The 16,474-nt window shown below is 37.9% G+C and overlaps 1 protein-coding gene across 1 annotated transcript in view; it reads left to right on the forward strand.

Annotated features, from left to right (window-relative positions):
* Positions 1 to 15,968, forward strand: part of SAMD3 (sterile alpha motif domain containing 3) — a 41,756-nt gene extending 25,788 nt beyond the window's left edge. Inside the window, exons 8-11 of the mRNA XM_059941943.1 lie at positions 9,288 to 9,488; positions 14,675 to 14,846; positions 15,371 to 15,453; positions 15,684 to 15,968. Of these exons, the coding sequence (XP_059797926.1) occupies positions 9,288 to 9,488; positions 14,675 to 14,846; positions 15,371 to 15,453; positions 15,684 to 15,968 (741 nt within the window). The remainder of the gene's footprint in view (positions 1 to 9,287; positions 9,489 to 14,674; positions 14,847 to 15,370; positions 15,454 to 15,683) is intronic.
* Positions 15,969 to 16,474: the final 506 nt, after the last annotated feature.

Genomic DNA, 16,474 nt, shown 5'->3' on the forward strand with positions numbered 1-16,474 from the left:
GCTCCTCTCCTATGTTGACACATCATCACTGACCCAGTTTGTACAATCGTCTTTCCGTTCTTTCTCAAAACCACCGCAATTCTTCATGTAACTGCACCTTTTGTTGTTCCTGTCTTGGAGTCTCCCAGACATGCTGGAATTCTAAATTGAATCCTACTAAGGCCCATGCAAGGGTCTTTGCTACAAAAAGAACAGGGATTGAATGTACCAGGGCCCAAGATGAGTTGATGTACCAGGGCCCAAGATGAGTTAAGTTGCAACAGAATTTAGTTTTGACCTTCCTGCCAACTGGGGCAAAAAGAGGTCATTGTTCACATCTGAAGAGGCAACATTTTTCCTGCCAAGCAAATCTAATTCGTAAGGATTTACTTTCCTCCCTCTTACAAATGGAGCTACAAATTGCTGATTCTTTTAAACACTGTAGCATCCCTGTTTATGACCTCATGTTCTGTAAAGCCAAAAGCTTTGAAGGATGGAGAAAATTTTACACTAGAATATTACATTACAACGTGTTTCTGTGTTTTGTACCCTCCATGGTGATTAAGCAAATGGGAAAACACTAAGAAGAGTAGAGGGATAAATCCATTGAACATACCACTTATCTCATGGGATTTTAGACTTCAGATGAATTGCCTAAATTATTTTGGGCTTCATTTTGAATTTCTGATAGCTCCTTTTTAATGTCTTTATGATTTCTGAAAATTAAAGATAGTTGGATTAAGATACACTGTGACAACTTTCACATCTTTTAAAATTTCTTGACTGGGCACAGCATTTCCATAATATAGAAAAAAGTTATTTCCTGTGCTGTAGAGATGGAAAATATTGATGCAGGCAAGACGCCAGGAGGCAGGCCATTCCCTCAAAGGCAGGGAAGTGGGTTTGGCTAAACTGGAGGAAGGTTTTGGGAAGGAGTAAGGGAGGGGAAGAGATTTTTCATTCCTTTTGTTTCTGTTGTTTGTCCTTTGGTGGTTGGAAGGAATTTACCAAAGAATTGATGGTAGATGCCTCAACGAAGGACAGTGTGGTTCTTAGTCCTGTCACGTGGGCTTCTGCAGATAACCAAGCAGCTGCAGAATTTGTGTGAGTTTGAGCTTAGGTGACAGATCTTTTGTCCCCAACCCTCCTCCTCCCTCAATCTCCAAGGTCAGCGTGGCACTGCTTAAACTACGCTACAAAACCCAAAGCTTCAGCAGCATCAAAACATCCACCCATGAGTCTTAAAAATGCCTGGGTTCCTCATATTCTACTCTTAAAAAAACTTATAACCATGGTATGCAGATGGCTATACTTGTCAGAATACCAGACTGTTTCCAGATCAGTCCTACAAAATACTGGTTTTAAATGCAATGTTTAAAAATCCTTTGCCAACCTCACGACCTCATGTCACTGCTGCTTGTAAATCATGCTGTCAAGTGCAACATAAGTGACGTTGCTTCTTATGCATCTGACTTTTAGCTTTAGGTCCAAGCAACTTGTAGCCCTGTGATTTGAAAAATCTGTTTGCTTTGCTTAATTGCCTTTTATTATACTTCTTCTAGTATTTATAAACGGAGACATAATTAGATTCTCAAAACAGAATTAACTGAGTAATTTCTTTTTTTATTGATGTATAGTTGATTTACAGTGTTTCAGATGTACAGCAAAATGATTCAGTTATATATATACACACACATATATATATGTTCTTTTTCAGATTCTTTTCCATTATAGTTTATTACAAGCTATTGAATATAGTTCCCTGTGCTATACAGTAGGTCCTTGTTTACCTATTTTATATATAGTAGTGTGTATATGTCAATCTTAAACTCCTAATTTATCCCTCCCCCACCCCCTTTCCCCTTTGGTAACCATAAGTTTGTTTTCTATATCTGTGAGTCTATTTCTGTCTTGTTAATAAGTTCATTTGTATCTTAACTGAGTAATTTCTTAAGTTGCTGACAACATTATCCTGTTTAAATGATGAAGACACACTGGTTTTAAAAGCTTACAGGAATTGTATGGAGCTGCATGCAGAGTAGTGGAATTAACTTTGTACTGTATGATTTTTTGTGCAAAACCTCAGGTGTTAAAGTTGGATGAATCAAACTCCTCACCTCATGGCACATTATTGTCATTGTTCTGTGCCAGGCCTTTCTCTTGTTCTATTCACTTCTTTTTGTGCTCGTTCTTCTCTGCCCTCTTCCTCACCTCTGCTCTTGGGCAATCCTTCTATTGTGTTTCATCTGTATCTTTTTGTTTGTAAGGTGTTCTAAAATGTGTACTATGATTTTGGGTGTATACATATTTGAGCCAGTGAAAATGGTATTCTATACCCCATTCGTGTTTCACTTTTTCACTGACACCCTCTAAGACTCATTCATGTTACTATGTATATTTCTAGCCCATGATTGTAACGATTATTACAAGCCCTTGCCTCAAGTCCCTCAACAGATTGTACTGCAGAGAACGCCATTATACCTGTCTGGTTATGGACTCACCTGTGTGTTATTCCTTTGGCTTGTCCACCAAGAAGTGGAACTGATGGGGCAGAGGGCATGCAGGTAGTTAATCTGACCAATTACTTTCTAGAATGATTTTGTTAGTCTCACTCCCATAATACTGCATATCCCTGTCTTCCTGCCATTGCTTGGCACTAGCCAGCCTTGTGAGTTTTGCCAAGTCTAATAGGTATAAAGTGCAATCTGATTCTTGTGATTTGCATTTCCCTTGATGACTAATGAGTCTGAGCATCTCTTCATGTGTTTGTTAGACTTTTGAGTTTCTTCTTTTAGAAAATTACCTCTTTAGATCCATTGCCCAGTTTTTAATGGGTTGGCATCTTTTTCTTGTTAATTTGTAGGAAGCAGTCCTTCCCATGCCCTAAGTCACAAAGATATTCTCCTACTCTTTCTCTTATTAAGTTTATAGTTTGCATTTTCATGTTTAGATCTTTAAGTCATCTGGAGTCTGTCTTTGTATATGCTATTAAGTAAGGATAGCCATAGGGTGAGTTGCTCTTACAACACCAATTACTAAACAATCCATCCTTTTTTTATTTATTTATGGTGGTACTTTTATTGTATGTTAAGTTCCCCCAAAAGACTTGGGTGTGTTCTGGGCACTATCCCTTATTCCACTGGTCTCTCAGTCTACTCTTACGCCATTGTCACATTACATTTGATTACTTAGTGTTTATTACTTAGTATCACTTAGCACTTAGTGTACAGACATTTCTGGGGTGGTTCACCCTCATTTTCTGGAATAAGGGGAAGGACAGGGGGTCCTTGTCTCAAGAACCCATGCTGGGACTCCTTTGTAGCACCTGCCTTCTCATAGGAGAACTAGAGCCTGGTCTAGGGGTGCTGAGCTCAGGTGGGAGGGTAGGACCAAAGGAAGGTTCCGAGCATCTGCCCTTGCAAGGAGCATCAGGATAAGCTCTGTCTTGCTCTTGTGGAGAGCCTGCTGTGACAGGATGCAGGTGGCCTATGGAGGCATCCTGCTCCTGTCATCCTGACCCTGGGGTGGAGTGGGGATGGCAATTGGTTGACATAGGGCACTGGACCCCGATCTTCACACTTACCCAGCCTGATGCACATCATTTCTCGGAAATCTCTTCATGCAGAGGATTCCTTGGTGGTTCCTTTGGGCCTCTGCTGACTCCTAATTTATCCCTCCCCCATCCATGCCCCATTTGAAACATCAGGATGTAAACATACTTTGAAATGCTTAAACTCATCTTTAATGCTTTTTGACTAATGCACGCATTTTCTTTTCTTAAGTTATTGAGGTTTCTTTCATCCAGTAGAGGTTTTGACTTATTACCATAAACTTTTCACTCTTGGGATATAAGCTGACTTTAATAATAGTCATTGCTTCTTTCAAATTTTTCTGATAAAAACCTGGTTTGAATCTTTCATGTGTCCAGTCTTTCACATTTAATGCCTGATCTTTTCACCCACTTTGAAAAGATTCTCCTCTGTCTTTATGGAGTAGATTAACTCTGAAATGGATATTTGGTGAACATTTATTTTGGTTTCTTGAAGCAGTACAGGAAGGACTTTGAATTTTCCACAGGGGCTTTTGCTTTTCTCTCTTTCTATTTTTCTTTTTCCTAATTGCAATGAAGTTCTCTCAGTTTGGAGGCTATTAATGTGATCTTTAAGTGCACAGCTTATTTTATCTTTATCAGTTAATGTAGTCTACATTTTGGTTTTTTTAAAGAGTTTTAAGTAAGTAATTTAATCCTATCAATCAGTTTCTTCAAAATTCCTTTTGATATCATCTTCTTGGAGGTTTTCATTTTATGCATGATTTATTACATCCAGCTCCAAGTTCTTAAAATCCATGTTGTCTTCTCCAGGAAGAGCAGTCACTCTAGTCTTCCAGTTCCTTGTTTACCATCTGTTTAGTAGCTCTATTCATTATTGAAAGTGACATATTAAAAGCTCCAGCTACTGTTATTACTGAATTGTCTCTTTCTCCCTTCCATTCTATCAGTTTTTGCCACATGATTTTGGGGTTGCTGTTGCTAGTGTATATAAGTTTATAATTGTTGTATCTTCCTAATGGATTGGCCCTCTTCCCATTATAAAATATCTTCCTTTGTCTCTAGGATCAATTTTTGTCTTAAAATTTATTTTGTTTCATATTAATATAGCTATTCTGTCTCTCTTTTGGTTACTGCTTACTGGTATACCTTTTCCCATCTTTTTACTTTCAGTCTACTTATGTCTTTGAATCTAAAGTGTGTCTCTAGTAGACAGTATATATTTGGATCATTTTTTAAAAATCCATTTTGTCAATTACCTAATGTGATTAGTGATGTTAGGATTTATGTCTGCTATCTGTTTTCTATATGTCATCTTTTTCTTGTTACTTTATTTCTTAATTACTGCCTTATTTTGTGTTAAGTAAACATTTTCTAGTGTATTAATTTAAGTTCCCTATTGTTTCTTTTAGTAAATAAACATTCATAGTTATTTCCTTAGTGGTTGCCCTGGGGATTACAACTAACATCTTGATTTATAATAATCTAGTTTGGATTAATATCCATTTAATTAAAACAGCACATAAAAACTTTGCCTCTGTATAACTACACTCGTTTTCCTTTTATACACTGTATGCCCATCAGCACAATTTATAACTCTTGCTTCATGCAATTGTTTTGAAAACAAGATGGGAGAAAGAAAGAGTTACAACCAGAAAATACATTGATACTGTCTTTTATACTTAACCTATGTAGTGACCTTTACCACTGCTCTGTTTTTTCATGTGGATTTGAGTTACAGTCAACGTTCTTCCGTTTTAGCTTGAAAGACCATCTTTAGTATTTCTGGTAGGGCAGATCTGCTAGTGATCAATTCTCTCACTTTTTATTTATCTGGGAATGTCTTAAATGTCTCCATTATTTGAAGGATGTTTTGCTAGACATAGAATTCATTTAGGGAATTGATTTCTGGTTTGAGAATTGGGTGTTCCAGTGTTCAGTTATTATGGTTTTGGCTATAGCTACCAGAAAACCCTGTCTGAAATTGGCTAAAACTATAAGGAGAGCTGTGCTCTCACATAGTAAGAAACCCAGAGGTGGATGAGTGTGGATATGATTGCTGCTCACCAATTTAATCAGCTCGTCTCCTCCAGACAATCATCATGTTTGTACATCTCCACTCCCTTGAAGTGAGATGTGGCCATGAGACTGACTCTGATCAATGGAATGTGAGAAGAAATGTCAAGCGCATTGAAGATCCAGTATGCAGTGCCCCATCTTTCCCCTTTCTTTTGCAATGATGACTGATATTCTAGATGGTGGAGCCAGTTTCTTGGGTGAAGAGGGTGAGGAGCTGGGCCCTGAGAGGGACATTCACATGCGTGATAAACTTCTGTTGCCCTAACGTTTGGGGGTTGCTAGATAGAGCCGCAGTATCTTGCCTATCCTGAGTAATACCAGCGGCTCCAAGTACAGCATGTCAGGCTTTGGATCCACATCTCAGTGATTCTCCTGTTCCAGGGCAGGCTTCATCAAGTGATGGAGTTTTATGGACTTTTCTCAGAGTCTAAAACATGAAGAAAACACAGTATTTTGCCCGATTCTGATATGAAATATCTTATCAAACATACACTGGGAATGTTGCAGCAGTTTCTGTAGAGAGGTTAATTTATGCTTTTTTTTTAAACTTATGCTATATCTAGGACAGGAACACAGGGATTTAATAAGTGATTGTGGGGTGCATCCAAAGTCCTCCAGACTTTTGTTAAATAAATAAATAGATAAATAATAAACAAACAAACTGCCGGGTGTTAAATTACTAACACTATACTTATACAGTAGCCCCCGCAACATCCACAGTTTCGCTTTCTGGGGTTTCAGTTACCCCCAGTCAACTGTGTTCTGAAAATATTAAATGGAAAGTTCTAGAAATAAACAATTTATAAGTTTTAAGTTGAGAGAGAGACCACATTCACATAACTTTTATTACAGTGTATTGTTATAATTGTTCTATTTTATTATTATTGTTGTTAATCTCTTACTGTGCCTAATTTATAAATTAAACTTCTCCATAGGTACGTGTTAAGGGAAAAACATAGTATATATAAGGTTCAGTACCATCTGTGGTTTCAGGCTTCCAGTGGGGCTCTTGGAATGTATCCCCCACAGATAAGTAGGGGGCTACTGTAATTCATTTCTCTCTTTAAATATTTCTTTTCCTACTTGTTGGGTATATATGTACCCAGTGACTTTGAAAGTCATGAAGTAGTTTTGTGTGTTAGCTTTCTTTGGCTTACAAATACGATGGAATTGAAAGTCATGCAAAATCTGCTTAGTCAATGCTAAGGACATACACTAGGTTTCTTTTGATTTCTTTTAGGGCATTTACTGTTTGTTTCTTACTGCACCTGACATAATGATTTATTGTATAAATACTAATCATTTTTATAGCCTTTTCCACAGATGTTTCTCTCATGGTGCAAAACTGAACAAGAAGCAAAAGTTGAAGAAAAATGTTGACAGTTAATTGCATTCTGGATATAATGCAATTACTGCCATCAGCAGGTGGCACGTTTGCTAATACTGTGAAGTTTTACAAGTCAGCTGTGCACTTGGAAACATGGGGCAAAGTCAAAGCAGTTTCCCTGCTGATTGACTAAGACACGTGACTGAAAGTTAAGGAAAGAGACTGTTCAAGTTACACAGGGAAACATCGTTTCCAAAGTCAATTTGATAATAGAAGTGGAAACAGGGATGACTGGAATTTGGTATGAAGAAAACTCTAGCATCTAACACAGCACTGTTCAATAGAAACATAATACAAACCACAGATATAATTTAAGATTTCCTAGTAGCCACATTAAAAAACGTAAAAAGAAGCAGGCAGAATTATAACATTAAGAGTATAGTTTACTTAACCCAATATTATCATTTCAACATGTAATCATTATGAAAAATTGTTAATGAGATGTTTTACATTCTTTTTTTGCATACTAAGTCTTTGAAATTCAGTGTTTCCAGCACACATCTTAATTTGGTCTAGCCACAGTTCAAGTGCTCCATAGCCATATGTGGCTAGTGGCTTTTAGACCAGATAACTCAGATAAATACCCCCTTAGAGGAATTAGAGGGTTAAATGACACTCTCTGGGGAACACCATAGTTAGCAGGGAGCATGACCAGTTACTAATGTCAAACCCTTGTTGCATTTCTGGGATAAATCCAAGTTAGTTGTTCCTTGTTCCTAATATTTGCAACTTTATTCATGAATGAGATTGACCTGTAATTATCCTCTCTCATACAGTTCTTTCAGGTTTGGGAATCAAATTCATAGACATAGAAGCTTCGTAGAATGGGTTGGAATTCTTCATAGAATTTCTTTTTTTTGACTCCTTGAAAAAATCTGCATAAATTTGGTATGCCCTCTGTTTTGAAAGTTTAGTAGAATTTGTCTGTGAAAACTTCAGGTCTTGGTATTTTCTTTGTGGAAAGACTTTTGTCTTCTAATTAAATTTATATAAGTTTCTAGGAATTTCTTTTTAGTCTGTTTGTATGTTATATTTTTCTAGGAATTTGTTCACTTGGTCTATGTCTTGTTAATCATCCTATGTTCACAGATAGTGGATCTACCTGATGCTTTCCTAATATGCTTGTAAAAGTCTTGATATAGGAGCCTTTTAGGCTCTTTACCATTTTTCCATCTTTTACAGGTAACATCTGCTCACATTCTGGTCAGCTAGACAGTTTGTCAACTTGTTGATCCAAGTGTAGTTCAGCCAAGTGTCCGCTCAACTAACTTTTCTAGAAAGATTTTTTTCTTGTCTCCTCAAAGCCTATTGATTACCTTAGATTTTTAATGAGACTATGTGAGGTACTTTTAGCCACCCCACCCCATCCAATGTACCCAAATGCATAGCGAATATAATTGACAGCTTCATGATTTAGTATCACAAAATACCCACCATAATTATTTTGAATTTGGATTATATGGCATGGTACTGCAGCCCTAAAAAAGCATTTAAGAAGGAAAAATAAAAACAATAACAATAACAAAAACTTAATTTAAAACCTTTTATCTCTTCTTAATATTTTGTCTTCTAAAATTTAAATGCATGGGAATAAATGACATTTCTATTCAGTGTGAACATTCTGGATAATCTAGGTTTCCATGTAAAAAGGTATGTAGGAAATGAAATAACTCTTAGATCTGTCAAGAGAACAGATTATGGGACTTCCCTGGTGGTGCAGTGGTTAAGAATCCTCCTGCCAATGCAGGGGACACAGGTTCAAGCCCTGGTCCGGGAAGATCCCACATGCCGCGGAGCAACTAAGCCTGTGCGCCACAACTACTGAGCCTGCGCTCTAGAGCCCGTGAGCCACAACTACTGGAGCCCATGTGCCACAACTACTGAAGCCCGCGCACCTAGAAGCCAGTGCTCCGCAACAAGAGAAGCCACCACAATGAGAAGCCCGCCCACCGCAACGAAGAGTAGCCCCTGCTCTCAGCAACTAGAGAAAACCCGCGTGCAGCAGCAAAGACCCAATGCAGCCAAAAATTAAATAAATGAATAAATAAATAAATTTTTTTAAAAAGAGAACAGATTATAATTCCAGAGTCAGTAATTAACTGTTTGATTTGTTCACAGCGTCAAAGACATTTGTTAACCATGTTCCAAGTCAAGCATAATGCTACATAGTAGTGTTCACCATATGAGTGAATCGTTGAGTGTGCCGTAATAGCCCATAACTCAGGTTTTCATGAAGCATTAAACTGCCACTTGAAACATGGAACATATTAATATTTTGAAAATATTTTGCAGGAGGAAGCTGTTTGTTTAGATTATGAGGTAGATGAACATATTAACTGGTTCCAGCAAGAATATGTGAAAACAGAAAAGGACTGGAGCGAAATTGATAAGAGGATGAGCCAGACTTTGGAAATAAGAAGAAAGTTGATCGGCAGCAGAACACCTCTCAAGGACATTCTTAAAATGTTTCCTTTCCTGAAGTGCCCCTATCAGGTATTTGCTTATAATAGTCTGATTATAATGTCCAAATTGATTTTTGTTTCTTTCCTCTTGGAGTGGTAGCAGGACTATGCAGCAAGATGGTGGTTATGAATCTCAGGAGAATGCATGAGGCCCAAGGGGTACAACTAGGACCATTTGGTAAAAATTTCTGGAATCATATTCTGATAACACACACTGGCTGCCTTCAGCTTTGAAGAGTTCTCCATCACTGGACACATTGTGGAGGCAGGGGCACCACTACTTTGGGGTATTTTGACAATGGGAAACATTTTCCCTTTGCATGCATTTAGACAATCAAGATAGTTTATGAGATAACTGTTAGCATGCAACATTACTCAAAATCTATTTCCTTTATGATCCCAAATCATTTCACAAAGTGGTCTTAAAATATACGAAGTTTACAGGTAAATCAGACACCCTGCCATTTAGTTTATTTAAGGTGGCCATTAAAGGGTCCTATTACAATTTTAGTGTAATTTTGGCTGTAGTATATAATGAAAGACTCTTCAATGTTTTTATCTGAGAATATATTTCATGGAGGAATTCTGTAGGTGCAGTCAACCAAACTGGAAATGAAAAGTTTTACATGCTTTTCTTCTTCCAAAAGAAACTGAAATAAGAATTTGCCTGCATGCTTTATTTTAATAATAATGTCTATAGCAAACATCTGAGTGTTTGCTACATAGCAGCTATGTTCTCAGTGCTTTACATGGATTATTTTATTTAATTTTTTCTCAGCAACCCTACCTTATTTATTGCTTGCTTTCTCCTTAATCTTTGGGTTGCTAGGAACAGTAATATACGGTAGCCTCTAGCTGTTAGAAGAGTATGCCAGATTGACACACGTACAAAATATACTTTTAAAGTGAAAAACTGTTAAACTGATAGTCTATAAACTCTTTAAATGTAAGGAGCATGTTCTGAACATTGTAGTAGTTCCCAAAGTACCTAGCAGAGTACTGTGTGTAAAATACAAATAAAATATTGATTTTTTTGAATGCTGGATGAGTTAGATGGTTGGTGACTTAGTCCAATCTAGCTGCTATAAACAAAAATACCATCGACTGAGTAGCTTATAAACAATTGAAATTTATTTCTCCCAGTTCTGGAGTCGGGGAAGTTCAAGATCAAGGTGCCTTCAGATTTAGTGTCTGGTGAGAGTGCACTTTCTGGTTCATGGATGGTGCTTCTTAGCTGTAACTTCATATGGCTGAAGGGCAAGCTAGCTCTCTGGGGGCTTTTGTATAAGGGCACTAATCCCATTTATGAGGACTCTGCCCTCATGACCTAAGCACCTCCCAAAGACCTCATCTCCTAATACCATCACACTGCTAGGTTTCAAGATATGAATTTGGTGGGGGACACAAACATTTGGTGGGGAACACAAACCAAGGGGACTCTTGGTCCCCTTCATGTATTTCACCCATTCCCCATCCCCTTCCCTCCGGCAACCACTAGTTTGTTCTCTGTATCTGTAGGACTCTGATCTTGATTAAAGGGGAACATACAGGATGTGTCTCAGTTTTCTTCCTTGGGGTTACTTTCTAGATCATGGCACAAAAAGGTGAAAGCCAAGCAGAATGGTGGTCTCACAGAGTTGAACAGTTAGAGGTGGGAGTTTGGGAATGATGAAGTAGTTGGTATTTGCGAGACAGGGTACTAGAGGAAAGATGGAGGGCAGAAGTCCATGGAGGGATCCCCCAGAGGTCTTTGGCTGAGAGCTGGACTGCACAGGACAAGACCCCACAAAGCTGCGAAGAGAGGCTGCCACAGGACGGCAACCTGAAAGCAGAGGCCACACGGTGTTGAAAAATAAGAATTCTGGCCCAGTCAGAGCGGGAAGACCTTGCTGAGAGTCTCGGGCGTCCATCTGAGACTCCAGAAAGTCCATACTTTATGTCCAAGATTTGAGTTGGAGCCATTGCCTAGAACTAAGGACGAAGACCAAAATAAACCAAAATAAACTCGTTCAAACAAACGATAAGATTAAGTCTGACAGAACCAGAAGGATCAACCAGAAATTTAATTGCCTGCCAGAACAAAATTTAACACTCTTGAAAGGAACACAATTTAATTCCGACTCCCTACTAGTGGTCACTAGGGGTAATAGTGAGTGGTGCCACTCCAGTTTCCTCCCCTGGATTCCTGGACCTGTGAATTCTGGCTACGAGAGAAACAGCACCATATATTGGGCTCTGACTCAGCGCATATACAGCTCCTGGAGAACCTTTCCCCAGCCCTACAAGGAACTGCTACCTAACTGGTGCTGTAACCAAGTCTTCAAAAGGCCATTTCACCGTTCCATCAAGCCAGCTGCTTCAGGATGGTGGGAACACGGTAAAAACCAGTGAATTCATGCAGCATCACTGTGGGGCATCTTAGCGGAGAATGGAATATGTATTTTAAAAGAACCAAATTGAAATTCAGAACTGAAAAGAACATTTATCTGAAATGAAAACATTGGATAGGGAAATGCTTATTGGGAAATGCAAACTAAGGGTCTGTGAACTTGAAGATAGAAATGATCCAATCTGAATAGAAAATGAAAAAGGATTAAGGTTCATAACCTTTGGGACAAAAGGGGTTGTAGAGAGAGGGGCTGTTCTGTGACTGACCATTCACGACTGGGGGTTTGGCTACATGAGGTTTGGGGAAGATTTGAGCAAATAAGTAAATATTGGGTTGGCCATTCTGTGACTGACCATTCATGGCTGGGGGTTTGGCTACATGATGTTTGGGGAAGATTTGGGCAAATAAGTAAATATCAATACATCCAGGATAATGGGAGCCAGGTTTTCGCTGTTGAGAGAGGATGTAAGGGAAGCACGGAGGTTGGAATAAGGCCTGTGTTGTTGGGTTGGAATTGAAGGTATCAGTGTGAACTCATGGTTTTTAATACTTATATATAGATATTTAAACAGATAGATGTATGTCTGTGTGCATGTATATACAAATATGTATTTCCTAGCTTTGTTCTGTAAGAAATCCTAGAACACCAGTGAAGCAATGAGCACATCAAGGGCTGAAATCTTAGTTTTTAAATATCATTCTCCATTAAAAGGAACCCGGGGCTTTTGGAGAAATAGCTGACTCCAAGGCTGAGGCAGAAAAAATATGAGATGAACCTGAAATATTGTGTAGTGCCAGAAACTAAGGAAGTGCTCACAGACCAAGAGGCTATGTCAAGAGGATTCAGGGGTCAACTCCTACTGGCCGAATCTGGACAATCTGAGCATTAATATAAATAAAAAAAGGATTAGAGTTATGATCATTTGAGTAAAGAGGAATTTATTATTCTGTAGTGATACAAATAAATGAATAAATAATTAATGTAGGAGAAGAGAAAGCTACACCGTAGAGTAGAAAGCCAATAAATTGAGAAAGAATTATGGAATTAGAAAATCACCATTTGGCAACTATCATATTCAATAGTAATACTTGATTCAGGCAAGAATCATTGGTGGATGTGAAATCTTATGGCTGAAAGACAGGAAAAAATATATTTACATCAACTCAAGGGAAACTCCCCTTAAAATACTTACAACTATATGTTAATTAATAACATATATATTAATTAACCTGTCAGATTCCATCTTCACCGAGTGATAAGTTAGTATCTTCAATAATGGCACCAGTTACCACCTTCTGATGGAGAAGTGCCAGCATTCTTGCCATAATTCATAAATCATGAAGAAACATCATACGAATCTAGAATGAGGGGTGTTCTGCTAAGTAATTGGCCTCTACTTTTCAAAAATGTCAGGGAATTTAAGAAAACCAAGATGCTGCTTCAGATTGAAGGAGACTAAAGAAACATGATATCTAAATCTCACGTGTTCCTGGATTAGGTCCTGGATTTGAAGAGCATGACTGCAACAACGGGCAAGTTTGAATGGATTAGATGTTCCTGATTTTGATGGTTACGCTGTGGTTATATAGGAGAGCATCCGTGTACTTCTAGCTAAGTACAAGGAATAATAACACGCAATGAAGAATTAAGGGGTAAGAGGGCATCATATCCACAGCTTACTTTCAAACGGATCAGAAATGTTAGCCTTGGGGGAAGTTGCGAGCTCTGTTTACTCTTTCTGCAACTTTAAGGTCGACTTGAAATTAGTTTTTTTTAAAAAAAGGTTAAAAAAATTCCTAAGCTGTGCGCCCAAGAAAGTGGACAATATTTACCTTCCTCATGCTTCACTTCACATCTCTCTGCTGAGAGAGGTTTTTGTAGGGTATTAATCTAAATTAGTCGTCCACTGAGTGTTGCCTGATAGCAGAGCTGCTATGTCTTTATGAGAATGTGAATTCCAATTTTCCAATAACTTAACTTTTGGACCTAATCTTTGGGCAATTTATGATCCACCAAAATACTCAAGAAATGATGAGACCCAGTGGGTAGTATATAACTGTTCCTTATAGTGTTTTAAGGAAAGTGATAATTACATAATTCCTACTAGTGTGGGTGATGAACAGTCTTATAATGCCACTCTGTCAAAAAAGTTGGGAGGGGGACAGTGGTGGTGGACTTCTCCGAAGGGAAGAACTTAGGCAGTGGCAAGAAAAGGTGGTTTTGAGTAAAGGGGTTTCCATACAGGTAAACTGTTTTTGCTTTCACCTTGTAGTCAGATCTCCTAGACTCATTTTGTTTTTCACCCTTTATTTCTGTCTGATCTTACAGAGTTTCTAAAGCTCTTTTCCCTTTAGGATACCATGGTCAGGAATTTTTCAAGGTTTGCTTCCTGAAATCTGACAGTTTTCTTCTTGTGCCTCTTGTTGGACAGTGCCAAAATATAACAATGTAGCAAAGAAATGTAAGATCCTAGAATCTTAGCTTGGTAACCCAGACAGCCAAAATATGTGTCATATACTTTGTAGAGGGATTTGTTTTCTGTTTGCTTTTTTCCAAGTACTTTGTAACCCTCATTCACTTGAGTCTGCATCCAGTTTTAATTCTACAGGCTTAGACGTTTGTCATGTCCATTATTTATTTCTTCCTATTCACTTCAGGCTTTCATTCTTTTCTCCTCCTCCGTCCTAAGTCTTTATACTTCTCCACTAAAGCTAATCAAATATCTAGTATATAAACTAACATTCAGAGCTTAATATAATTCTAAAGAGTAATTTACTTCCTTACATTCTATACATTAGCTTTTCTTGTGATCTTTTTCTTTTTTCAGCTGTTCAGAGAATTCCAACTTCTTACAAGAACAGATATTTATAAGAAAACAAGGCACATTTTGGAATCCTATTCAGAAAATATACTGGCTTCTTTTTCTTTGGTGGACAATCCAATCAATATTGCATTGCAAGAAAAAATGAAACAACATACAGATGAAGACATGTTGAAACGTTAGTAAACCTAAGGGATAGGGTGATGTGGTCTCAGTTATCTGTATAATTCAGGATAATTAGGAAAGCTATGCTTTGTAGAATTCAGTAGAATTCAGTGAAACAACATGTGGGAAAGAAAAAAAGAATTTCTCAACTAGGAGGAGTTGAGGTATAGATTTTAAAAGTACACTTGATATTGTAAAATTATATTTAGGAAACTAGTAACCTGTTAATTTCATACACAAGGTAATTTCCAAGCCACAAGGTAAAGTACAATGAAATCACCCTGGCTGAGGGACAGAGAGTACAGAACTCTTATCTTCTCCTGGCAGTGATCTGGAGGGCAGAACAGGAGATCTTGAATGTTTATTAGAAGGGGATGTTGGTTTAAAAAATGGTAGGGAAACACTGATCTAAGAAGGCTAGTTTGTTCTCCGTAGAAGGTAACAAAAAAAAATCCACATGTTTTGATACTGGCTTTACTTACAACAATTGGTAAGAGCTTATTTTTACTTAGACTGTGAGCCTGTTTGCTTTGACAGATATGAAGATGACAGCCACCTGTTTACTCCTACCAGATGTTTTCGGGGAGGATCCCAGCCTTTTTGTCATTGTGAATGAGAAGGTATGCGGTATGTCAATGATCGCTGGTTTGAGATTTCATATCTTTATGTGATTATTTATTTGAAGCAGGATGGCGGCCTATTTTGAAGTTATGTTTTGTCATATTTACAAATATGCTAAAGTGCAACAAGCTCATATATTGTAATATCATGGTTAAATTGAGGCATCTGGTATTATTTAGCTAGTTTACATATCATGGGGTGGTGACTACTGTAATCTTTTTTTTTTCAGGTGCAAGTGTCCACACCCGTGTTAGAAGTTAAGAACCCTTTCAACATGGATGTCTGTGAATTTTCTTTGTATTTAGAAAAAGAGAGACTCACAAAGGTGGATGACTGTATTACAGCCTTGGCCACTCTCATAGCTGCCTTCCATGTATTTGGGATTGAGTGTCCAAGAAGACTGTCCCAAACCCTCAACTTCCTAGAGACACTGATTTTTGATACGCACAGTCCATATTTTCCTTCTGTGAAAGAAAAGGAAAAGGAAGTAGGATTTCAACACCCAGTCACTTAATAGCATGCCAAATATTTTATCAGAATTGATCTCTGGGATGGCTGAAACTATTAAAAATTGTTTTGATTTAGTAGAGGTAGGTATTAGAAAATCATCTTGTCTCTAGGATTTGAACGAATATCAATGCCTTCTATCTTTACACTTCGATACTTTAATTCTTTATTGAAATTCTGTAATAAAATACTAAAGAGATGTTTATTTTGAGTTCTAAGCAATTCCAGTCCAAGTTAACACATTCAAGGGTGCATTAGTTTTTAAAAGACACTACGCTTCACATTTTCTTAAATCCTTCATTCAGATTAGGGTATGTATGACCTTGCACTTAAGTCAACGTGCCCACTTTTGAAAGACTTAATGTCCAGGAGCTGCACATTTGTGGCCTGTGGTTCTGCCTCTGGTATGAACATTGCTTGGAAACATTTTGAGCATTTTAAGAAGATGCTCACATTCCCCAGTTCCTCTTTCCCTCAGCTGACCTGCCCTGGGGGGTGTTTTGGTTTCCTTCA

Source organism: Balaenoptera ricei, chromosome 12 (assembly GCF_028023285.1).
Source record: "Balaenoptera ricei isolate mBalRic1 chromosome 12, mBalRic1.hap2, whole genome shotgun sequence".
In the NCBI taxonomy this organism is placed as follows: domain Eukaryota; kingdom Metazoa; phylum Chordata; class Mammalia; order Artiodactyla; family Balaenopteridae; genus Balaenoptera; species Balaenoptera ricei.